This window comes from Vidua chalybeata, chromosome 6, assembly GCF_026979565.1.
Source record: "Vidua chalybeata isolate OUT-0048 chromosome 6, bVidCha1 merged haplotype, whole genome shotgun sequence".
Taxonomy (NCBI): Eukaryota; Metazoa; Chordata; class Aves; order Passeriformes; family Viduidae; genus Vidua; species Vidua chalybeata.
This window is the reverse complement of record NC_071535.1, coordinates 51185205-51211733: the sequence shown is the minus strand read 5'-3', so window position 1 is coordinate 51211733 and position 26529 is coordinate 51185205. Positions and strand designations below refer to the sequence as shown.

The window sequence follows — 26529 nt, the reverse complement described above, 5'->3', positions numbered from 1 at the left end:
AATCTGTTGTCTTAACTCATTCTAAAGCCACATATTCAGTGATTTACCTCCAGAGAGCTTTACATAGTTAAGAAAACATGTGGTGTTTGCTACAGGCTGTAATTTCTTTATTTGACTTGAAAAATGCAATGCATCTCCCAAATGTGTTTCCACTGTAACTCCTTGTTTGAATCTTCCACACACTCCTCCTAAGTAGCCTTTCATCAACCAATAAATCCACCGGGGAGGGGAAGCTGCCCACTCTCTCAAAACTGCATTACACAAGCTAATCTAAATTACATTAAAAAAACTTGAATTCCTCTGCAATGCCTGGCAGTAGCTTGAACACCAGGTTTAATGCCTTGCTGCTGTAAAGGTACCTGGAACTTGTTTCAGCCCTGTTTTCTCAGGAGACACTGCCAGATTTCTGGCAGAGCATCTGACAGTGAGCACAGCCTGAAAACATAAGGATTGTTGATGGGACCACTAACTACACACTTCAAGCCAAAGCAAACATCAGCTTTTGTCATCTGTCATGACTTAAGCTGAAATGTTTCTTCAAAGTAAAGTTTCTTTACTTCCGAGCTTGAGCTATTGCAGATATGCGTTGCTATTCCCCAGACAGGTTCCATCACTCCCTTCTCCCCCCTACCTCCCCCAAAAAATGCAGGTTTTGGAAGAGATTCAGAAAGAGGCAGTGTGTTTACCCCCTGAAAATGGTTAGATCATCTTTAATTCTAGCACCTGAAGTTATACAAGGGTTTGCTTAATAATCAAGTTTCAAAGAACTGTTGGACACATTCAGTTAAGGTGACAACTGTGCAATACCACTCAGTATTTCAATATCAGGGACCATACTCTTGAATTGTTTAAACACAATCCACAGAACTCAAAATTAAACAACCATCCACAGTTTAACTAAACAATCAGTTAAAAGTTCTTACAGTTTAAAAATTCACATAATGGTCAGTCTTTAGCAAGGGATACTGAAATTCATTAAAACACAACACTAGATTTTACTCTATAGGTGTGCTGGGCAGGCACATAATTGGCCATTCTTGGGTATAACCGGGAGAATAAGGAGAATTTTACCACAGTTTGGCAAATCCCACATTTTGTCAGTTAAAAGTGAACTGTGAGAATTAAATACTCATCTTTACATATACACAAGTTATGCTGTGAAAGCATATTTGCTTACAAACATATAAAAATACTTGTTAACTAGTTTGATAAGAAAATAATGTATAAAAGTATATAGCAAAAACATTTAATCATCTCTGACAATGGAAAGATCAAATTCATTTTTATATCACATGAAACAAAAACAGCTACAATTTTAGTTTTCCTTAATCCCTTACCCAGAAATACAAAGGAAGACACAATTTGTTTTCAAACATAATGTGAGATTTCTTAATAAGCTGAAATGCCTAAATCCAGAATGAGCTCAGGTATTTGGCCATATCCTAATAGTAGTAGTAATCATCCTGTAGCTGTTCTGGATTCAAAAAATAAATACAGTAGAATGTTTTGGCCACCAAAATAAAACTGCAGCATAAATGAGAGATGAAAATTTTTGCTGACAATGAAATTCAGTGTAGGTTTCTTAAGGCTAGCTGAATACTCAAGTCTAATTTAACTGAGGGCAGAAATAAACAAAAAAAAAAAAAAAGCCAATCCACCCCTTTTTTAAAAAGTATTCTCTATATTCCAATATAGGTCTCTGCAATAGCTAATGAAATGTCAGAAGTAAAAATAAATTAATTCACAAGAGACAACTTATGCATGACTTCAACACCTCGTCCTACACGGTTTTGTTTTATCTCCTTTGCAAATAAAACTCCACAAGGTGCAAGCTCTGAAGGGAGAGAAGGAAGGAACTGTGGTATTAGAGAAGCAGCCTTAGTGTTTTGGTTTGAAGTCTGCCCCAGGATGACCGAGTCTTCTTCAGGAACTATTCTGCCAGCTTCTTGGACTAAGGCTATTCTGGTGACCACTTTTAGGACATGCGCATGTAAGGCTAGACCAATACCAGAAGTGATGTAAAATGATGGAAAGAAAAAAAAAAAAAAAAGATCTGGCAGTTGATAGCTTGGTTCTTGGGATACTCAGAAAATAACACAATGGCAGCCTTTCTTGTCTTTTTCTTTCCGTGTTGGCTCTGGTGAAGGAGGGCACTCTTGTTCCTGAAATTTCCTGGAAACAGGTATTTCAAATTAAATTCATAGAATAATTTTCAGGTAAATAAACACAACTACTGTATTCCACACTTTCTTTTTGTACTTTCATAGGGAATGCACTTCCTTCTTACATTCAAATTACTGATAAAGTGATAGTTTTTGAGTTCACCTTTTGGGGTTGGGTTTTTTTGGTTTTTTTAAGAAACCAAATTTTTTACAGAAGGCCAGTCTCAGATGCAGTTTATCACATTTACAGACTGAGTGATCAATAAAAGCCGAAAGATTAAGACAACAACATTCTCTTTCAAATATATATTAACTTCATGTAAGCATTTTTCCTAATGCACCTGAGTGTTTTATAATGGAAATCATTGGCTAAATCTTAGAGGAAACAGCAGGCAGAATCCTCCCAGCAATTTCCCACTGCATTTCAATACCTTTGCTGCAGCTATCCATTAATACAGGGACATGAATTAATCTGGTCTCAATTACCATACCTTATAACTCTGACAAGTTCATGAAAAGCTTGGTCTACATTCAATCTGATTTTTGCTGAGGCTTCCATGTACGTTACTTTAAGTTGCCGTGCCAGCTGCTGGCCTTCCTCTTGTGTCACCTGTAACAGACATCAGCCATTAAGCTCAAGGGTTCTGCAAGCAGCTTTCTGCCAGTACACTCTGCATGTGCATGTTAAGGATCTAGCTCCCTCAAGAAATAATGGTTATTTGGGCACAACACAGTTTTCACCCTGTCCACATTACACAGCTGGCAAACAGACTTTTTTAAAAGGAAGTTTCTGCAATAAAGACTGACTTTCCAAGAAATTCCCCTCCCTCCAGGTGCCTTCAGTTCTGCGTAAGACCAAGTTTTCCTTCACAGGCAGACATTAGTCACTTGCTCCTCCTCAAAGCAAGTGCTTCAGTCAGCATCTGCTGGATTACTAACAGAATTCTGAATATTATTACTAAATTCACCTTTGCATTGTCCCAGCTAAATCTAGAGAAAGCAAAAAAAAACCAAAAAATCAGACTACTATTAAAACATCAACTGCTGTTTAGCTTCTAAGCCTTTTGAAAAGGCATAAAAAAAAAAATCTATTAATGACATAGCAAAACACAGCTGGTTTTAAACATATCTTAGATTACCAGAGTTCTAAAAATCCATGAGGCCTTCAGGCAATCCAGAAATATTAAAGAAACCCTGGCTACATAATGACTCCTTGAGACAACAGTGGAAAAGGAGATGAACAGGAAACAAAGAGCATCATGAAAAGCTGGTACAAAATTTGAAGTGATGAGGCAGAAGACAGGAAGCCAGTGGACCATTCTAGGAAGGACGAATAAGTCAGGCACAAGGCAAAACCAAAGGAGACCATAGTGTATTTTCGGATGAGGTGGAAAGCAGTGAGGTCAGAGAACAGAGGCCACCCTGAGTGCTGCAAGGCTCCAACGGGAAGGTGACCCCCAGGGCCAGGGAGGAAAGGGCAGCTTTCAGTGACAAAAGGAAGTACAACAGATCTTGCCAAGACAATGCCTAATGGAAGAAATGTCAAAGATTACGCTGCATTTACAGAAAAACATTAAACCAGCACGTAGAGGACTGATATAAGAACAAAAATAAGGACAGTTTATTTTAAAATTAGTTCTGAAAAGGAACTCAAAATATTCATTAGATTAAGCAGCTACACAGAAACGGGAATAGAAAAGTAGTGGCAGCATTCACCACAGTGCATGGTCTAGAAGTACTTTTCAGCTTGTAAAATAGTTTCTTAACAGCTACACAGTGGTTTAAGAGCCTTCATGCATAGCATCTCCACATGTTTGATTCCTCTGTCCTTAGCATCCCACTAGTACTGTATCAATACACCTCCTGCTGAAATCAGGGCTGCTCCCACTCAACTCTTGTGAAGCTCTACAAAATGCTCCCAGCATCCTGTGCCATTAGCTGGAGTAATTCAGGATGCATCTGCTGATCTCAAACCCTCACAGCAACTCTGCATTCATTTCAGTGTTATCATCACCAGGTGAAGCCAAAAAAGAAACCCCCAGAAACAACTCAACCCCAAGATCAGCTACTGGAGCTGCCTTTTTTACTGCAGGGCACATAAGGAGAATTCTAAGAATTGGAACTTCAATCCTCTACTGCTGTTTGAAAACTGAAAATGAAGACCCCTGCTCCCCCAGCTAGAACAATTCCACTTCAACCCTCCATGCCAACCTCAGATGTTGAAATATTCCAATTGCAAAGCTTATAAAGACTGTATGTGGACAAATATTTGTAGCGCTTTTCTGGCACTTCAATGACTGTAGAATCTCCTAAAGTTTGCACCAGTGCTTCCAGAACCTTCTGTACATCTCTACCTCAGAGTAATAAGCTATATCTATAACAGTTCTAGCAAAACTAGCTCTTTTTACTTTTCTTCATCCCTGCACAGTTTGTTGCAGCCCCAGAAAGTGAGAGGCTGAAGTTCAACAAAAATAAATAATTTGCAAAGAATGTATAATTCTGAGGAGAAGCTGAACTCAATCTTTAAGCACATGTTTAAAGAATTTCTTCACTATTGTACCTAAAACACATTACAGGTACAAGTCAAACTGACACTGTGATGAAGTTAAGCTACACTTTCACAATATCCTGCACCTAAAACATTAGAAATACACTAAAGTTCTTCTTGTACTTACAAGAATACCTGTAACTGTTAAATTCCAAAATAATTTTTGCCAGTCTCAGGAGTATATTGTCAAGTTACTTGTGGTCAATTTTGGTGACCTCAAAAGTCAGTTTAAAAAAATATTTGGTTTGCAAACACTATGGAAACATGTGCAGTGCCCAAGATGTAAGTTAAAGGCCAGAACATACCAGTACCATCTTCAAAGCTGAGGGAAATGTAAGTACACACATAGAAATACTTGTAAATAAAAGCATGAATTTTCATCTTTTTGTTGTCCCTTCTAGAGTATGACAACCTTGTAACATGATAGGTTTTCCAGGAAGTGTGATGGGACAGCTTATTTAACATCACCACCAAAATAAAAATTAAATCCTTTTTCTTCAAAGAAGACTGGGTGTTATCTTGACAGAACTAAAGAGAACCACAGATTTTATGGTAGTGATTGTGTGTATTTCTGTGTGTGTTGGTTCTGCAGTTTTAGTGAGCTTAAGGCTGAATACAAATGAGAATCACTCATAATGCTCACCCATGCTCACCCTTTTGTTATAGGACATTTTACAGTTTGTTTCTGGATATCACTCATTCACCCTGTTCTAACAGTTAGTAAAAGTTTCTCAAATGAAAACTCGTTACAGAAGATATGAGCCAGTCAAACATGGAAAAGTTTATTCCTCACCTTCCTAAGTTAACATTCTTCTTCTGAAACAGTTTCTAATTGAGTATCTGCACAATAATCCTGTGAACACAAGTCCTTCTCTCTTCACTATTCTGTCTGGTATCTGTCAGAAATTTATTAATTTCTGAAGCTTCCATGCTTTCCTCCACCTAAAGCAACTCTACAAGGCTGCCTAACCTAGCACGACACCTGTATTTTGCCTGGACACTTACACAAGACTAAGGGACACATCACACAGGTAACAATTAAATGTTTCCTCAAGTTTGAGAGGAATCAATTTCTACCACTCTGTGGTCACCCTACAGTGCTCCCAGCACAAAAACATTGCCCACTTCTGCCAAGAGTTCCATCACTCCTGAAGAGTGCATCTGTCATCCCAGTTTTCCTACAAGGGTAATTCAGTGTCCCCTAATTCCAGTTTGTCCACACTTTCCTATCAAAGGTACAATCTGTCTGTGGGCACAGAGGTATCCCTGGACATAGTCCCAACATCCACCACTGCAAGAAGTTATCATCAAATTTTCATACAAGAAAGAGATAGTTAAGAGTTAAGTCACATGGACTTATCTTTCTCTTCTTGCTTTAAAGGTAACAGAGCTGATCTCAGCACTAGGTCATTGTGTTAGTTCAGTCATGATGCAAAAGCAAGAACTAGCATTTAATGAAACCCAAGCACTTTCCTGTTGCAACATGGATTTTCCTTGAAACCCTGCCATCTGGGGAATGATCAGAGTTGACCCAGTTTAAGCTAGCAGTTATCTACAGAAGGTCATACATATCCTGCACTGACAAGTCTATTCCTCCATCACTAGTGGTTATTATTAAAACATCTGGTGCTCTACTGAATTATCTTACAGTAGAAACATCCAGTGTTGAGTTCTAAGGAATTAACCCATTTAACAGAAAGACTGCTACATAGCATTTACTTTAGGAAAGAGCAGTGAGAGATGGTGCTTCAATTCTAGTTTCAGAGTCAGCAATTTGTGACTGGGGAATTTGGAAACACTGGCAGCTTCATTTCTTATCATACATTCTAAAGATTAATGCTTGCTTGTCCTCTAAAGACTCACTTTTCTTTGTCAATGTAACCTGCGTAACCTGTGGAGATTGAGAGACAAAAGTCACAAGAATGCTGTTTAACTCTATTTATCTATACAGTTATTACCATGACACATTGCTATTTCAAACTTACTCCTTCACATCCCTCCCAAAACCACTTGCGAGTTGGTCTCTGGTATATAAAGCCCCACTAATTTACACCACACCTTTGGTGAGTCCCAACAATTCATCAAGATTGTACCATTGTTTGTGCACTTCTGCTGTACAACCCAGTTCATGTATTTCCTGAGAAAACAGTTGCCACCACATGAGGATGATTAGTTATGCATCATTAGCCTCCAGATTTATGGCGTCACAAAGACAGTACTCTGTTCAACCTCAACACATATTTACTTGGATAAAGGTGTGGCCAGACCCTTGAGACAACCAGAACTCTTCCACATGCTTAACTCTTTTGGGTTCTGGGCAGATTTGTTGAGTGTCATTTGCTGATCCAAACACATACTAAATTACTTTCTTTAGCTTAAAGTCTTTCAGAGATTGCATTTGTTTCATTGGTCTGCCTCCTGCCTTTTGGAAAAAGGAGGTACAAGCAGTTTTACTCCAAAAACTGACACCCAGCTTCCTGACTTTCTAAAAATGTTACATTAATTCTGAAGCTGAAAAATGTACAGTTGGGATTAAACAAGTTAAGAGAGAAAGAACAAGATAAGTAAAAGATAAGCATGGCCTAGCAGGTTTTTGGTGGTGCTCAATGAGGCCTGACACAACAGCAGGCAAAGTGTAAAAATGCAGAGGACTTGCCCTTATCATGCTTCTGGCCACAAGTTAGAGCCTGGGGATGCCCCATACTTCCCACTCACCCAGCACTCCCAGCCAAGGTGAGGGAGCACTCTCTCCTTTGACCCCACCGCTCCCATGGCAGCTGCCTGCCAAGAAACCTGCAGCCAGAGCAGGATGACCTTGCTTGTCAGGCTGAAGTTTTTCCTCATTTTTGGACTAGTTGGTTTAGCTGGTGGCAGGACTAGTTGACAAGTTTTCAGCCAGTTGAACAAGCTGGTCCCCTTCAGTGAGTGGATGGCTGTACTGAGAGCTCACACTGTGGAGCAGAAACAACCCCCCTATGTAACACCCAGCTGATAACATCGCACTGCTTGCTACTGCCAAAGGGCGAGGTCTCACTTGCTCCCCCAGCCCAACTCCTCCCTGCTCTGCTCCAAGCCACAGTCCCACCCCTTCCCATGCTTCCAGCACTGGCACTCAAATCTTTCTGCAAACTGATTTAGCTCACGCAGGTCCCAGGAAGCCATTCCTGCTCCTCCCCATCCAGAGAGATGATTCAACTCCAAAAGTGCTTCAAGTGGTATCTGGGAAAGAATAGGAATGTGAAGTCAAGTGGGAGGGGAGCCTCTCCCTTGTGGGATCCCATTATGTCAGCTCAGCATCCCATAATCCCATTCCTTCACAATGACTGAAGGCTAAGTGAAATACACATGTGATGGGGCAGGGAAGAGTTAAGAACATGCAGTAGCTGTTTAAGCAAACCCCGAAAAGTTCTCAGCTACATCTGCCTAAGCCCCAGCTTATGAAGCCCACCAATTGGCATATAAATGGTGAATGAGAGCACCAAAAGGTTATGCCCATCAGCATCTAATCAATCAAGGCAATTAATATTGCCATAAAAAAAAACAAAAGGAAATTTTGGAGACATATATTGATATAAGCAGCAAAATTGCAAAGTTAGGCAATTTAGAAAAAGCTGATTTGAACTTGAATGTGTTCCAGCCCATCTCCACCTGAAAAAGCAGCTTGGAACAGGGCAGAGGGACCAGCAGAACAGGTGACAGGCACCTCTCTGCCTTCAAGGGAGAAACAGAGGCAGTGTAATAACAAGAGGAGGGTGGAGGAGAGAGAGCAAAGTTCACAGCTGTTTCTAGAAATGGATGTCCAGGATTACCAACTACAATTGCAGGTATCCTGGGGCTGACAGCCATGATGTTATTTCCCTCCCAAATATTATTAAGTAGGGAACATGGATGTGATTCCCTCCCAAATGTTATCTCCCTCCCCCCCACCAGGGGGGAGTTTGTCCTTGAGCAATTACAATTAGCAGAAAAGTTCTGTTTCATCTCCATAATTTCAATGCCAACATTTGTGCAGGAGATGAAGTACCCATGTTCCAGGACCTGCAAGGTTAAATTTAGGAATTTTGATGGAACTGAAGAATGGAAGGGAATGAAATGAAATGCCCCCTGTCTCAGACACAGGCTGTTGTGTGTATGTGTGAGTACTCAAAGTTACTTTAGAGGAATTTGTGAGCTACTTCTGTGAAAAGTTATTTCAATGCAGCATCTTTCAGCACAGCTTTTAATTTAGTCATGATCTTTCTACACAGCTTCTGAGATGAAGAGGCTGACAGTCAAGGGACCATATTCAACAGGAACTTTTTTTGTACTGTAATTGTAATTCAGTGTTGCAAAAACTAACTCACTGAGCTCTTTAAGCCATGTTTTTTTTTTCCTTGTGAAACTCTTAGAACAATTCCAGCAATTTTAGCAATTTACTTTATTCCCAGAAAATCATGGGTTGCCACCAAGCTTTCGGTGTCATCTTACTGTCTCAAGAGAAAATACTAAGCTTCTCAAATTAGTTGCTGAAGAAAATGCAAGTTTGATATCTGTTCCTTTCCTGCTGCTATAGTAAGGTTATTTTCATTTCAGCTCAAATTAGTTTGATACATTAAAAATCAACAGCTACTAAGAAAAACATATTTGAAAGTCCTTTAAATCATTTTAAACTAAATATTTTAAGTAGTCTTGAGACTAGAGGTGAGGTTGAAAACTACTGGTTTCAAAACTTTAAGGTACATAAATATAACAAACTGTGTTGCTGTAGTTCCAACTTCTAAAGCTTTAAGTCAGTTATGCAGAAGATGAGTGGCCAAAGAGAAAGCAGTGAATAACTACTAATTTATACATAACAGCGGTGAAAGGTAAAAGCAAGAGCACTGAAGACTAAGGATGATTGGAGTTAGTGTTGGAATGCACTCTGCTGGCACAGTGCAGTGGTGAGTAACAGAACTGAGGAATTAGACACGTTCATGCCTGAGTAATCAAGTCATGACAGAAAGCTCTCAGCTCTGTGAATAGACTTAGTCTCAACATAACCCCACTGAGTCAGACAGATGATGTGCTGGAATGCCATCACACTCCTAAGGTTCTTCAAGTACAGAAAGTGAGTGGAGTTTCTTGCATTGGAATTAGTTTGTATGATATGACTTACGTTTTTCATTTGTTTGTTCCCATTCTGGAAGGAAGTTTCGTTTTGAGGGAAAAACTCAATTTTCAGGAAGAAAGTGAACAGTAACTAAGAGCAAATGAATTACCTGTCTTTGGTGGTCCAGATCTGCTTTATTACCAACGAGAATCATTGGAAACTCATCGCGATCTTTCACTCTAAGAATCTGTCGCTGAAACTTATAGATTTCTTCAAAGCTGTGAAAGAACACAAGTAGAGCATCAATGCACTAATTCACAGATTCTCAGGTTCTGAAAAAGTTCAGAAATTATGAGTCACCTATTGGGACTTGCCCTGCCATGACACACAAGCACAGACAGCTGCAGGCACTCCAGAGTCACAGCATGACCAGTGAGAGAACCATTCAACACTCAAACAAAAAAAATCCCCAAGTGAGCAGTGTCCTCTGCACTGGGCTGAGGTGGGGCTGCAGGGTGAGCAAAACACTGACTGTGTCTCAGTCCATAGGGACCCACAGCCAATGTGCTGCAGAGAATCAAGCAACCACAGTCCATTCTACAAATACCGACTCTGGAGTTCTACTCCATCTAGAATATTTAAACTACAGCATAGAGACCCTGGTGATCAATATTTCAGCTGGCACCCTCCAGAGCTACTTCTAAGAATTCTGGGGGAAGCTATCAAAGCTGGAAAGTTTTGTTTTCTCAAGCACAGAAAAATGGCAGGGCTAAATGATCAGAAGCTTTGCAGTTACCAAGTTATACCAGGTACTGATGCTGTCCAAGCACAAGGAATATTCCAGCAGTGCTTAAGGAAAGGAGCAGAGCAGAAAGCTTGTTTAGTTTACCATCCTGGAAGAAGTTAATCCTGGCCTAAGCAAGGATTTTTGGAGAATGAATAAAGAAATCACTGCTTTCAAGTAAACACTGTTAAAGCTACATCACTACATAAGGACCTTCAGCACAGACATTTACAGACAATCACATACCCCTGGTAGCCTGAAGGCATTTACACCTAATTTACCAGCTAAAATTTAAAAGCAAGATGATCACCAGTAAAAATGTCACATTAAAAAGAACTAGGTAGCCAGACACCTCATGCAAAGGTGAACTAGAAGGGATGTATGTCACTAAGCACAGCTCTCCATGAGCTTCTAAGATATTTAATCTGCATTCTGCAGCCATTCAGTCAATGCACGGGAGTAACCAGAGGGACCTCTGCCTGCAAAAGAGTGCAGGCACATACTCTAAACCCACTCAGAAACCCAGAGCCAGATACTTGATGCTGCACATGGCAAAGGGATATTGCTAAGAACTGACTGAATACCAGACACTGCCAGGAAAATGGTATTCTGGACTGTAATAAAATTATTGAATAGAGCTGTCATTTTTTTGTGTACGCTTTCAAGTCATCTACTGAAACAAAAAGACACTTTCACAAAGTGATTGGCTCAAAATTGGTCTTCTTCAGTGCTGAAAGAGCATCACACCTTGCACCTAGGAGTGAACACATACTTAACGTTTTGTTTGAGAATATTTCAGTTAAGGATCATGTGCAATTTAAGAATAATTAAAACTTGTTTGTTTTAATAACTTGACCTCAGGCTTACCTTCCTCTATCTGTGACTGAGAAAACAAGCAGAAAGCCCTCCCCTGTCCTCATGTACTGCTCACGCATGGCTCCAAATTCTTCTTGTCCTGCTGTATCCAGAACTGAACATAAACAAAAATATGAATTACTACATTTCATGTTCTGATAGACTGAAAAAAAAAAATTCCTGATAAGATATTGTGACAGTCTCTCCTGTGCATCATTGCCAAGCAGAAACCACTTTTCGCAGATACTACTGGATATTTTTCTAATATTCCAAACAAGTTCTTGCACTGATTGAACAATTCAAGACCTACCAAAGAAACTAAACAACAAAACAATTGAGGACTTCTGCTAATTCCTGACCATCTGAAACAGATGGAAAATGCTCAGAGATACATGGGGATGAGGGTTCTTGGTTTATTCTTAAAGAAATCACCAACATGCAAGAACTGAAAATTTTAAAGCAAAGCATTTCTATTGCACTTGGGTGAGGAAGCACAGAGGTGTGTTTTTCATGCCACCATGTCACCCAGGTAGCTCCTGGGAATAACACCAATTCCTAATCCCAGTTTTGTGGGCACTGTGGGTGGGCTACTTACTGTCCAAGCGTGCAGCTCTCTCATCTATCACACATTGCTTGGTGTAGGAGTCCTCAATGGTTGGGTCGTAATCCGTAACAAAGTAGGACTGCAGACAAGAAAACAAGTTAGACAAGCACACACAGGACACTCACTGAGGGAGATGCTAAAACTGGACACTTGACAGCATAAGGTGAATGTGTTTATCATATACAACTATTTGATATTTCATCCAAAGATAACCAGTAATGGTTTTCCTATTCCTAGAAAATGCTCATAAATTGTAGAGATTACCAGCAGAGTCACTGAGTTAACTGGATTCCCACAGCCTTTCTAACATTTTCTAGACATTACTGGCAATTCCTAGGATTTCTCAGAAATCCCTTGAAACTTTCAGTTTCTAGAGACTTCTAAGGTCTCTTCTAATTTCTCTGAAACTCTGGTAGGGTTTAGAAGTTCCTTGAAATTCTCAAGTCTACAGGACTTCCTCTCCCCCTCCCAGAGCCAGAAGTTTCTAGAAAGTACCAGGACTTTCTCAGCTGTTTCTAAAATTCCCTAGCCATTTTAGAACAATTTCTAGCAACAGCTCCACACAGCACAAGTAGCACTTAGTTTGTTAGCTGAAAGAAGTTTGTTGGAACATCCTTGTTGCCAGGATTTCTCTCCTGGTTTTAATGACTTTAAGCACTCACATCCTCCAGACAGACAACCCCTGAAAGCAGAATAAACCATGAAATGCCTGTGCCACCCATGGCCTAAGCACAAGGCTCCACCAGACACTGCCAGGCTGTTGCTTATCACCCAGACTGTGGAGCAGAGCACATTCTGGTACATTTCTCTAGAGACTGGGTGACCTGGTACTGAATACTGGGTTAACAACACCATCAGAAGACAAGTTTAGAATTCAAAGGATGAAGTTTTTAGCTTGCATGCAGTCATAGTAAAGTTAACTTCACCTAAAACTGAAGAAATCTGAACCCTGATCAAATTCCTCCTCATCTATGCTCCCAGCAGGCACTCAGTGCATTATTTGTGCAGAACTGCAGGTCTACCACCTGTGTACATTATTCAGTTCTGTAAACCAGTAAGGAATTAGGAATGTTTTGAAACTACATATTGGCTCCTAGGAAAAAAAACAAAAAAACAAGGGGGCTTTGCTGAAGCACCTTTCCCATGACACAAACTTAAAGATACCAATAAGACAACACTCTGCTCCTCTAAACTTACCAAAATCAAGTTAACAGATGTTACCACTGGGACAACAAAACAAAACAAAAAACAAAAGAAAAACAAAACAAAAAAAAAAAAGGGGGGGGCGGGGGGAAAGAACTGAAATCACAGCACTAGTCCACTAAACTTCTCCAGACACACCATTGTCAGTGCAGAACACAGTTAACTCTGTTCTCTGCAGATAAGTTATGTGGCTGTATTTGCCCTTGTCCAGCTCAGGTTAGGAGCTGCTCATGAGGACGCTGTCCTGACTGCACCCAGCTGACCTCACCACTTGGACATGTCCATGCTAGGCTCCTGGTTCAGCAGCATGGACAGGGGATCCCCAGCAGAGCTCATGGACTGAGCTGCAGCTCTCTTCCTGGGAGAAGCACATCACCAGCTGTGGCACACTTAACCAGCTGTGGGTGCTATATATGACCTGTGCTCATATACCACAGCCATCATGCAGTTGGCTGCAGGAGGAGCTTGTACAGGTTGCTGTTGATCTGTTATTTAGATCTGGCACCACACTGAAAGACTTCTGCCCCCAGAGCAGAAACCCTGAGCAGCTCCTTTGCATTTTAAGCAGACATCAGTGTCCTCTCAGGATACACCTACACATATGTCACAGACGCTCTGCATTGATAGCACCCAGGCTAAACAGTCTGCCTGCTTCAATCCCACCCACAACCCCACCCACCAATCAAAACAAAAAAAAAAAAAAAAAAAAAAAAAAAAAACAAAACAACAAACAAAAAAAAACACAAAAAAAAAAAAACCACAAAACAAAACAAAAAAATACCCTAAAACAAACCCTCTACCACTAAAAAAACTCTGGTTAACCAACAGCCATGGGATCCTAAATGCAACACACAGCCAAAGTGCCCATCTATAGACAGCAGAACACTCACCTCAGAACAAGAAGCGCCTTCAACTACAACTCATCCCTTTACGTTGCTTCCCTTTAAGATTTAAAGAGGAAAAAATTCAGTCTTCAAAACTGTTCTCTATCTTTTATTTTGCCTGTATCCATGACTCAACATGTGCTATCCAGGAGTTTAAGAGACTTTGAGGAATGAATTTACATGAACTGTAAATAAGGTCTCAATTCTTCCGAGGCCTTTAACAAACTTTGAAAGATGGATGAGAAACTTATGTGAACATACAAGTATATAAATAATATCACTTACAGAATCTGACTTTAAAGGGATGATCACAAGGAAGGGAATTTAAGTCCTATGTTTCATTAAGGAAATAGAAAGTGATATTTATAAAAAAGCATTAGGTGACTAAACCATGGAATATAGAGCCTGCACTCTGAAATTACTCCCTATCCATCTCCAGCTTCAGCTTTTATTCCTCCATCCTGCAGAATTCAAAGTTACTGTTTGAACCTTTACATCTACAAAATGATAAAGGATAGCAGTTTTTAAATAAAAGGGAGCATTTGGAATCAATTCATTTTGCTCTCATGAATCAGTGTTAGTAGAACACCTAAAGCAGCAAGTTTGTATCCAGCAAGGGCGGTATTTTTCACTAAGAGAGTTCAGAAAAAGAAAGCCATAATCATCTCAGATGGATTCTTATTTTCCTCATCATCTGTCCAAGGGCCAACAACTACAGCATGTTCTGTAATCTGCAGGGCATTTCTGTGATTCCCTCCACCCTTTTTAGTTTTTTTTAATTAAAAAACCCCAACTATACACAAAGCAAGAGTGTAAGACTAGGTACGAGACATGGAACGTGGTTCCTCCGTCAAAAAGGGAAACAAGATTAAGTCATCCTGATCCAGCATCAGCCACATGTCAAATTCAGAATGAGCAGTCATAGATCCCCCATGTAACAATTGCTCTTACAAGTATTTTCTTCCCTCCCATGGAGCTGTACTGCCAAATCTGCTGTCGCAGACACTACAGGAGAGGTTTGCAAGGCAATTAGTGCTGTGCTTTAGCTCCAGGCACTGGGCAAGGCTTATGTGCCTGAAACAGCTGCTGGTTTTGAAGGAGTCTTCCCAGATTGCACTGGGACTATGTGTTACAGGACACACAACAACCACAGCTTGCAGGCCTTATTCAGTCAGGGTTGATTTACAAAAAACAGATGTAGTAGACACAGTATTTATCAATTTAAGCAGAAATGGACCTTCCTGCTGCTGTTCAGGCAGTGTTTAAAGTATTAAGGCCTGGCAGATATGCTGAAGTGTTCCATGAGGCCATTGCTTTGCTCCTGAATGCTGTCTGGGCAAGGTGCCTGCTCACCCAGCAAGCACAAGACCCTATACCAGTATAAATAACATTGTAGAGGTCAAGGAGTTTGTGGCAGAACTGCTTAAAAACCTAACAGGAGCCCAGTTCTAGCAGACACAAACCACTGACAACCTACTGGTTTCAAACTGATGCCAAGTCTAGACAAATGAGAGGAGGAAGCACATCCCAGAGAGCTGGAATACCCAGGCCTGCCTAGTGCTGTCTGTTTGATGAAAGCTGTCTGTGCAAGCCCTAACACCTCAGAGCAGCCACTCTTCCAGGCTACAGCAGTCCCAGGAAGTACAGCAGAAGCCTGGGAGAGAGCTGGCACAGAGCACACGGCACAGCTCTCTAGGGTAGCCCAACACAGCCCAGGGTGTCAGATCTGCTCCTCTAGGAGCTGTTGAGTTTCTCTGACAAATCCAAAGAGCCACGACTCATTTAGCTGGCTCCACTGCAGCTGGCCACTGCCTGCAGGAAATAATTAGAAGCAGTTAAATTTCTTCTAAGGAGATAGTAACTTGAACACTCTCTCCTGTTACACCACTCCCTTAATCACCAGCAAAATCAAAGCTCTTTCCACCCATCTCCTGGAATGGAAACGAGAAGTTGAGCCCAGTAGTCTCATCAACCATTCAATTTACCCAGTATATTATGCAACAGTTTTTCTAGGTTTTCTCTTTCTAAGACTGCCTAGGCAATCAAGCCCAGAAATGGGAAAGCTCACTGCCAAGGACTTTCGCAAAGGGGAAAAAAAAAACCAAAAGAACATAAAAACCCCTGATCCCACACTACCTACATCACTTATAGCTGGGCAACTCACCACTAAAATCCCTCTTATGTATGCACTCATCATCTTAAAATGCATTTCAAATGATCTCCTGACCTTCAGAGGAGTTTCTACTTGCAGTGCATGGAAACAATGACACTATACAGACTACTGCTCTAGCAGTCTTTGTTTTAGGCAACAGCAATCCCTAAGTCATTGTTTCAATCACTCAAGTCTTTTGGTAAGGAGAAGATAAGAGAACTGCTCTTAAGTTTATCCTCTTCCTCCATTTATTTGTTGCCTTTAATACACATAAAGAAACACCTCCATTAGCTGACAAGCTTGAGTCCCACTCCATAAATTAATAAAAATGACTAAGTAAAGACACCTTTGATGGAAAACCTCAGTGCCAATTCATGGCTCTTATGCTGCTGTTCACATTTACCCTTCATAAAGTAATAAACAGTCCACAAAATGAAAAGTCAGGAGATAACTTTCTTTTGCACTTTTATGTTTTAGGGTGGGTGACAGGAAGCTGCTCTAAGCTGCAGTCCAGAGGCTGGCTGCAGAACCTTCTTCCTTTCTCTTCACACCAAGCTCGAAGGCCATGCAATGAAAGGCAGCCCAGCACAGTGAGAGCACACCACCACTATGAGTAAGTTAAAGGAGAGGTACATGCCAAAATATATATTCATCCTTGCTGTCTCTATAATCTCCATCTGTATTTACTAAACATCCACATAACATTTCAAAGAGCCACTGGTTGCTTATTTAAATTTTTTCCACATGTTTTAAGTTTTTGGTTCAAACCCAGTAAAGGCAAGGAAATAGAAGGGTTTCCACCCTCCAGCTACAGTTACAGACCAGCTCTGGATTTAAATAAGCATCTGCAATTTGAGAATTGCAAACAGCCCAAAAAAATCCTTCCTAGCTATAATTTTTATGATAGAATTTAAAACAAATATGTGTAGCATCCACCAACACTAAAGCTTCAACTTTAGACTTGAATACATTCCCAAATACCTGAAATGTAAGATCCCAAGATTCCTGTGCTCCTTGACAGAGTATTTCTTCTGGCAGTCTCGCCTTTCCTGCCTTTTACACTATCATCTCTTCTCTAGGTTTTGCCTCATTTCCCCTGCACTTCACCAAGAACACTCTTGACCCACTCAACCAATGTGAAGTCCAATTCACCCCCTGCACTGCCAGGTCTTCACCATGGGCATACAACATACAGCAGTACCAGCTACAGCCCTATCACACACCACACTGATCACATCAGAAATATTTAACCCAGAAAGACAGACATTTAAGTTCTCTTCATTTAAATAAGTATTTCCAGCATTCATTCCAAGCCATAGACAAGGTCATTGCCACAGGTTAAGACCAGGGCTCCAGTGCCATGGCCAGTTAGTAGGGCCAAAAGTGGACACCTTTCTCTTTGAGGTACTTGACTACACCATAAAAGCCTTCCCAGACCATGAATTAACATCTAAATGACTGAGTAACTCAGTTTGCAACTTCCACTGGTTTCCCTCCCATGACATCTTACAGCCTCTGCTATAACTCTTCTACCTGAGAGTGGCAGAGAAGCCAAGTCTGCACTAAAGTGACCCAGTGAACACACTGTGCTCTCCTTCAGCTTGCAAAGGAAGTGAGAGACCATTTCTAGGAGTTCTAATCTAGGGTCCTGTCTCTGGAGGAGGAAGCAGACAGGTTCTATGTCACCACAGGCAAGTTGCTAGAGGATGGGTGACAGTAACCTGTCACCTTGCCCAAGCACTGTGCTGCCCTGGTCCAGAGCTAACCTGCCCAGCAGAAGGGGCAATCAGACAAAGCAGCAGCTCAGGGCCCCAGCACCTCAAGGGATTAAAAGAACCTCCTTTCACAGCACAAAGGAGAAGTCATTCTTTTAGAGTACATGAGTTGGCTGGCTAGAAAACAAGGAAAACAGGCAGTAAAAAAAAACCCCGAGTGACTTCTAGAAGCAAACATAAACCCAGACTGCATTCCAGAATAAAGGAACAGACAGAGCAAAACACACAAATTTAGCATTTTTCAGAGCCCCGAGCACTTGGGTCACAGAAAAACCCAAACTAAAAGCACACCACTAATCAGAGAGTCTCTGACAAGCTTTTTCCAATAGCAAACACACACCTCCCCAGGAGCAGGTGGCTCACTAGAACCCAGTATTTCCAGACAGGTTTAATTGGTTGGTGCTGGAAAAGCAAAAGGTGGATGCTGTTGGGGTTGATGACAGCCTGATGACAGGTTTGCCAGCCTCTGCAAAGGTTTTGTACAATGCCCAAACCAGTACCAGAAAAGGACTGCAGGAGGTACCCACAGCAACCCAGCACCACTCCAAACACAAATGTTCAGGACTGCATTCAGCACACTTTGCTGGCATAAACAGTCACACTTTACAGAATGAGGGCAAATATTTTGGTGTTGAATGTTGGGAGAATAGGAGACCAAAGGTCTAGAATTATCCTGATAAAGGCCAGACTAAAGAAACAAGGATTAGAAAACTGCCTCATGCTACAGAAGGCTAAGTGTGTCATCATCCAATCATCCCATATTCCTACAAATCTTTAAGAGGTTCTTTCTTTTAATTATACAAACAAGTAAGAGCACCCATTCCTTTCTTCCAAGAAATATAAATTAAAAGATAGTCAATGCTTGCAAGTAATCAATGAGGCTTCCCTCAATTTGCACTACTTTCCACTGCCCTAATGTGTACTGTCAGCATTGATATGGCTGTCCAGGGAAACAGATGTCACTTGTAACTTCAATTACTGCCATTACCCAGTGATGTGAAACACTTCATTTTATGAAGTCAAAAAGTCAGAAGAGGATTAAGCTGAAGGAAGTTATAGCAAAAGAAAGATGACATGAGACATGTACAAGCTAAGCCCTTTGGAAATTCATACAAAAGCTGAGAATTTTTATTTGTTCCTGAAAAAATAGCAACACACACATATATAATACCAAACTGTTATTAAGTACATGCTTAATCAAACATTAACAGTTTTACTAAAGAAGAAAATAATGGAAAATGCAAAGTTGTTCTATAAGCCATGGCAGCCTTAGAATACATCCATTAGATTACTCCCCTGCCACCATACAACTTGAAGACAGAAGAGAGTAGGATACAGAAATAAACACCTGACTTGGTTAAGTAGAGGTAAGTCTTCTCCTTAATTTTTTTGTGCAATGCAAGGATTGTCAAAAGCTGTGCTTAGCCTGAAAACACTAAAAGTATGAGTCCTATTACACAGTCACAGACTATTTTGTCCCTCTCCCTCCATGGACACTGATTACTGAGTGAGCACATCAGAAAAAGAAAACTCCTAAGAAAAGCCTGTTCAGTGCATGGGCATATTTAAGGCACATAGCTAAATATAACACGGCTTTCTTCTCCATGGGATTTGTTCTGCTCACTACCCAGAATACCTAATAAAAAAACTGGTTCTGCATCCCCCACAGGTGTGGGGAAAGATGAGCTAGGATGGGGCGGGGGAGGGGCAAGGGGGAAGGGGTATGGAAGGTATAGTGTCTTCAGTTTGAATGTTAACACATAAACCTGTCTATTAATTTTATCCATTAATTTCTATCCATTAATTTTTGCATTTCCAAAATGAACACTTGGATTTTGTAACTATTAACACACTAATTTCCAATGATATTTCTCCAGACAGCTAGGCATGCTAGGAAATTTCAGATTTCAACCCCAGTTAAGCAGGACTGACTTGTGTGACAGATTTAAAAGCTGGGTTGGTTCTGGAACATCAATTTATTCTGCAGTCAAGTAGTGGACCAATAGTCAGGGATATGAAAGACTGAAATCAAACTACCTTTTGTGCACTGACAGGGAACATCCATCAGCTCTTACACATTTCAACATGCCTTAAACTGTCTGCTAACTTTTGCCCTTCCCCTAACTGCTACTTTTAAAAAAGCAGCTTTACCTTCTTCAACCCATCCTTTTTTTCTCCCTGGTACCTAAGGCATGGCTGACAAAATAGCTTGGGTTTACAGGTAGAAATCTGGAGAGTGCAGCTGCTAAAGAGATAATAACAAGATCCAGTAGGGGAAAAAAAAATAAAACCACCTACAGTAGATTTGCTTGGGGAAAAGAAAGTGTCTTCACCACTTTGACTAAGACAGCCTTTCAATACATGTTCAAATAATAGAATTGAATTATTTCAGTTTCAAGAAAATTTCTTCAATATGAGTAATATTCCAGAATATTCATTACTGAATGAATAATTCAAGAATAATCATTAAAACTATTTTTTCTGAAAAGTTACATGCCCTTTTGCTAACATACTGCCAAGCTTAAACACACCATCAGATGCCAGTACAGTCTCAACTTGAAGACCTTAAATGTTTTTTCCAATTTAAAGAACTCTGTGATTCAAATTATGGATGCTGGCTACATGAACATCATGTGAATACTGATGAGAGTGGGTTTTCTTTTCATATATGTTTTGTAGTGCATGTGAACATCTTTTAAAATATTAACTCCCTTAAAAAACAGCCAATCGATACTTTTTAAAGACAGCTTCCACCTTTTAAACTTAAACTGAATTTGCACTGTGCTTAGGTATCCTTTCAGTTCCCAGCTTACAGCTCTCCCCACGGGACAGCAACTTGCTATTAACTGCTCACCAACCTGTGAACATTTCCCTCCAATTTATAATTCTCAAAACTCAAACCACACCAAACACACTCACTCAGACACCTGGTTTAGGCAATATGTGCACTAAACTTTGGCCTCTCAAGTACTTCCTAGTGGTGCAGTTTTCATTGCTGAAGATCAGAGAAGGTGCACTTTCACTGTCTGAGAAGACTTCTTTGTAATGCCTTCAGTTAATGCCCTTTAATGCCAGTAAGCACCTACAGAGCTCTTTGAAGGCAGCTCTCAATGCAATTTCTCAAGTTGAAACGTGTCTGACTGTAAAGCATATTCTACACTGCAAGCTTAGTTGAGTCTTGACTTAATTTAATTTCATTTTTGTTTCACAGTAAATATGTTCAGGAACTATGAACACACCAGGTACTTCATCTTCCTCATCTTAACCACTTGTAATTCAAGGAATGTTGAAAACATTCATGACACACCATCTTTTTATCCATAAAGTGTTATCATGTTTAGATAGTTTTCAAACTAGCAGCTCACACAAGCTCTTCACGATGAACTCAAGTTTTTTCTCCAGAAAGCTGTGATATTTTTTTAAAAGTACATTTTAGGACTGATTTTAGGACTCTGTATAATCAGATAATGGGGACTACAGCTGTAAGAAAAAAAAGTAAGGTTGCTCCAAAAACCCCCTGTTGAGGCAAAAGTCACAGAATACTTTTTCCTCATACACATGAAATCATTAGAACACCTCAAGACAGACAGTGTAATTAAGAGATTTTGGTTTATAAGCTAAGCACAGTAACTGGAAAAGACTTAGTCAATTAAAATCTCTCTTCACTCCTGTAACTTAGATGTAACTATACCACAGTCAGCAACAGCCTTCACCTTAGTGGCTCCAAGGAGACCCATGTTCAGGGCATTTCCAGCCTATTAACAAAGAAGCCACTTCATAACTCTTGGACTTTTCAGATTGTCTAGCTTAGGTTATGGACATTTGGAGCCAGACAGTTACATTAATTAAATCAATTAAAGTGAGAAGTTTTTCTAGCCCAAAAAGTCAGTGTAACAAAGCTGCACTCCAGCAACTCTAACCCCTATTTCACATTTTAGGTACCTGAAAATGTTTGATCCCTGGGACTTCACAGCAAGCTAACATCAAAACTTTCTGAAGTTAACACCTTTCTTATTCTGACTCCATTCATCAGAAAGAGTCAGGCAGAAAGACTGAGGAAGGTAAATTCTCCACATTCTTCCTCTTAAAACACTTCTTTAGCATGGAGATACAATCAGGTTGACTAGCCCACTAAACCCAGAGCCTAGAGTTTTCTAGAATGAGTCAAGCTAGGATTAAATATTTATAAGATAGTATTTCATTCTACAATTAAACTACAGCCAACTTCCTAATGAAAGAGGGAGGTTTTATCATCTCCAGTCCTGGCATTCCACTGTAATTCCCTGCTGCCTTCAGGATGATCAAGAGATCAGAAAGTTCAAATTGCCACATAAAAATTATAAAAATCCCTCATCCAAATAAATACTGGCCATGCAAACCACGTTTACATGTCCAGGCACCTTAATAAAGTTCACATAATACCACCAAGAGATACCTTCTGACCTAACTTCAGTATATTCAACTACTTTATTAATACACAATTTGCTCAAATATGTAAATGCCAAAAAAGGAATGAACCCAAAGAATGAAAGCTTCCAGAAGTTTTGATCATAGCACTTGTCCTGCTGGGAAACAAAAACATTGAAATTACTCTTTCAGACCCAGTAACACATTTTATTTACACTGCCAGGTCATTGTAGACATTGATAGCAATGCACTAGTTCCTGTCCTGTAGGGTTTTTTCTATTACCAGTAAATTCCATGGAATTTTTGAACATCAGCTTGGACAATATCCAGCATAATAACACTCAGTTTCATTAGCAAAGTCTGGAGTGCTTTATTTTTCAAAGATTTGTTGACTGATCATTAAAAGCTAATTATTTAGGAAAAAGCTATAAGATAGCACTTCTATCTAATAAGAACTATTGCTTCAAGAAGATAAGCACAACTCTAATAGCTTTATTTGCCCAAATTACATATTTATTCAACTCCAACCTTTTGGCCTTAGATTAGACTGTCTAGACTAATTTTGCAGACTACAGACAATTACTATTATCTTTAAGTTTGGAAAGTGTCATAACCAGAAGTGTCAGGAATGCTGAAATTACAGCTGTGTAAGTGTTATTTAGTCATCTATTTTCATTAGCAAGGCTAATAATTACTGGCCTTCCCCCTAGATCCTCGCCCAACTCAGTAAAACATACAGCAGTTATCCTGGAGCATGACAATTTTAAATGATAATGAAATAATTGGTTGCCTACCCATGAAATGATGGACTCCTTCAAAGTGTGTTAATCATTCAGGAGTGCAAGCATCAGAGGCTGCATGGTGCATATATTATAATGGCAAAATGTGCTGCAAAATTAATTAAAATAAAACCACACTGGGTAACTTTCCTTTAGAAAAGGGTGTCTGAACAGCTTGCAGATGGCAAGCCATCAACCAGAAATTCATGCTAAAAACTCCCAACAGCAAAACCGTACTAAACACACACTTCTAACACATCAATTTCCAAAGTTCTCCAGACACCACAGTAGCAGGGCATGAAAGCCAAGCTGATATATTAACCCAAGGCTCACTGGTCCCATGCTGCAGGCCCAGTAGCTCAGTAGCAGGAGTACCCAGGCTTTTTCTGCACATTCGGATCAGTCATCAATCACACTGTATTCTAAGATGAAAATGTGCCTTCCTCCACCTGAAACCATTTCTCAGAAGTTTGTGACTAAGCAGCAAAACCTCAGAAAGAAGGAGAATTTGCACTGGTCAATAGGTGTTTTTTTCCATGTGATCTGTACTTGCAGATCTGGCTGCTCTGAGCTGGGCCAGCACACAGGCTCCCATGGGGACCAGGAGGCAGAACAAAGCACTTCACACCACTCACTCCCAAACCAGCAAAAAGCTCCTTAACCTTCATGTCCCCTCTGCCAAGTGAAGTTTTTCAAGAGATTCAAATTTCACCATCTGATTTTTAACCAGGACACATCAAGGAGAAGCACTCATAACCTCAGTTTGGGATTTAGAGCCAAACAACAAAAAACTTAAGCGTATTTTTTATTGTGGCTCTAACCTAAGGTGTCAGGTTAATGCACCTGATTGTGAGAGTGGAAAGGAAGGAAGGGAATCTCTTCCAAGGTGGGGCAGGCTGCGTAAGCCTTTTCTCACCGGGGACGGCGTGTTCAGACCTTCCTGGCACACAAGCCTTTGTTTTGTCCCACTGCTTGGGCACGGCATTCAACAGATCTGATTCTGACAGATGGGAAGAAAAAGAACCCAGACTTAGCCATTGTAAACTGAACTTCGCAAAGCAATATGGTATGTCATTCCACCTTTGGAGCAAGATGGGGAAATCCTACCCCATGTGAGCAGGGAGATACCCAACACAGATATTTCAGTGATGCAGGCTGACCTGAGATCGTGATGGGGCATGATGCCTGTCACAAAGCACAAGCATATTAAACAGAGGCTAGTCTCACAGATGTGGACACTACTGTTCAGAAATAATTGCTCAAATTAATATCACTATCCTCAAAATTCCAGGTTTCTGGGAGAACAAAACTTAGAAATCAAATACATGGGGTGCGAATACATGCAATGAGGACCGGTGTAACTGAAACAAAGTTTCAGCTGGACAAAGCACTTTGAAAAGCAGCAATACAGAGTATTTTCGATCACAGATACCAGGGGAGTACAGCGTTTTCCTTTCCAGCTTAGTCAGTGCTCACAGAGAAGTTTAATCTTAATGTCCTTGAAGAATGCCTTCATAGTCTCTCACTACAGCAGCAGCAGATTTCAAGATCAAAGGTTATTACTCCTTCCCATCTGACAACAGCGTAATTCAGCCTGGTTTTCTCATCAAGTGGCTGAGGCACAGTACAGCACATGAGGATTGTTTAAAACAGGCTGTGTAGCACTTCATTTCTGACTCTTCAGAAGCAAAGCCATGTCTACTGGAACTTCTACATCACAGGCAGACAGCTGAAGTTCTTAAAAGAAAAACAAGAAGTAAAAGAGAAAGTTTTCTCCTAAATATAAATAAAAACAAGTTAACCCAAACCACCAGACTCATGGTTGGGAAGACAGAATTTATGGCTCCACTCCATGTTTTGCATCAGCATCCCACAAGTCAACCCAAACATGCGGTCCTGCAATGTCTCCAGACCCTGCACTTCAGTGGCACAAGGTTACTCAGTGAGACCACTTTTAAATCAGCACATTTGCAGAGTGACACACGAAGCTTATGTGCAACCCTAACATTGGCTGTGCCCCTCCTTCAGGATCCACACTTGCTTATACTCAGCTGAAGAGTATCAAATGGGGCAGTATCTCTTTTTCCTGAATTATTTTACAGTGTGCATGAAGTCCCTTCAACATCAGAATCACAGAACAAGGAGGAGATGCTGTCTGGGCAGAGGATGCTTTCCTGGCAGAAGATGCATGGATGGCCACCCTTTTGTTCCACCAAGCAAGCAGCACTCACAGGCCCACCCCAGCAGCATGGCAGGCACAAAGCCAAATCATTCACAACTGGAATATTCACTAGGGAGCTTGACAGAGGCAAGTGCTTGAGTAGCATTAACCTCCCAATTAGTCAAGACTTTAAAAGCACAATGTGGCCAATATTGTCACAACTGACATACAGGGAATGCCCACACAGTCAAATTCCCCTAACCAGAAACTACGGAGTGGTTTTACCATTGTTGATCCTGACATGAGTACCATTTCATAGCACAGAACTGGTTATAAGCACAGTCTTGCTAAATTAGCTTGTTAGTGGATATACAGGGAAAAGGAAGAGATCCTAAAGCCCCAGTAAGCACAATTAAAATGCTCTTAAGCAGTGCCAGAATTTTCAGCCTCAGCAACTTCAGATGTCAAATGAGTGTCAAATGGAAACACATTTATGTCCTTAAATTTTATTAAAAATGCTTTTGCCCTTAGTAGTCAGTCTACATAGTTAAGCAAGCAACAATTTCCATCTAAAAAAAAAAACTTATTTACCAGCAAAACATGTGGTTGTACTAAAACCAACCACAGTGTTTCTTCCCCTTCGCCTATGCACCTGCGGGTGTAGTACCACTCTTAGTCAGCATCACCCCACTCACAGGGCAGGGAAACATATAGAAATCTCAGAGGGAGTTTTATTTTTCACTTTGAATTATCACAGACACTGTATGGAATAGAAAAAGGTGGAGATAACTAACAATATCTATGGCACTGATGTTATGTTAAGAATGTTCAAGAAAAGACTGGATGAGGCACCTTGTGCCATGGTCTAGGTAATATGGTGGTGATCAGTCAAAGGTTGGACCTGATGAGCTCAGACGTCTTTTCCAGCCTAACTGATTCTGTGATTGTTAGATTAATATTTCACATTGAGTTGGAGGACCCACCCAGTTGGATGTTAATCCTGGCTTTTGCACTTTTAGAGCATGTATATCTTAAAAGCAAGGATTGTTCTACCTCAGTGAGACTATAATTAACCCCAAAACACATGCTTTTACAACTAAAGCAAAAAAGCCAAACAGCTCCTGTAAGGGACCATTCACATTCCATT

At 40.4% G+C, this 26529-nt stretch overlaps 1 protein-coding gene across 1 annotated transcript in view; it reads right to left on the bottom strand.

Moving 5' to 3' along the window:
• Positions 1–694: 694 nt before the first annotated feature.
• Positions 695–26529, bottom strand: part of RRAS2 (RAS related 2) — a 42427-nt gene continuing 16592 nt past the window's right edge. The window contains exons 2-6 of the mRNA XM_053946498.1: positions 12013–12100; positions 11430–11532; positions 9948–10056; positions 2654–2772; positions 695–2172 (exon numbers count right to left, since the gene is read on the bottom strand). Coding sequence (XP_053802473.1) covers positions 2085–2172; positions 2654–2772; positions 9948–10056; positions 11430–11532; positions 12013–12100 — 507 coding nt within the window. The 3' untranslated portion in view covers positions 695–2084. The remainder of the gene's footprint in view (positions 2173–2653; positions 2773–9947; positions 10057–11429; positions 11533–12012; positions 12101–26529) is intronic.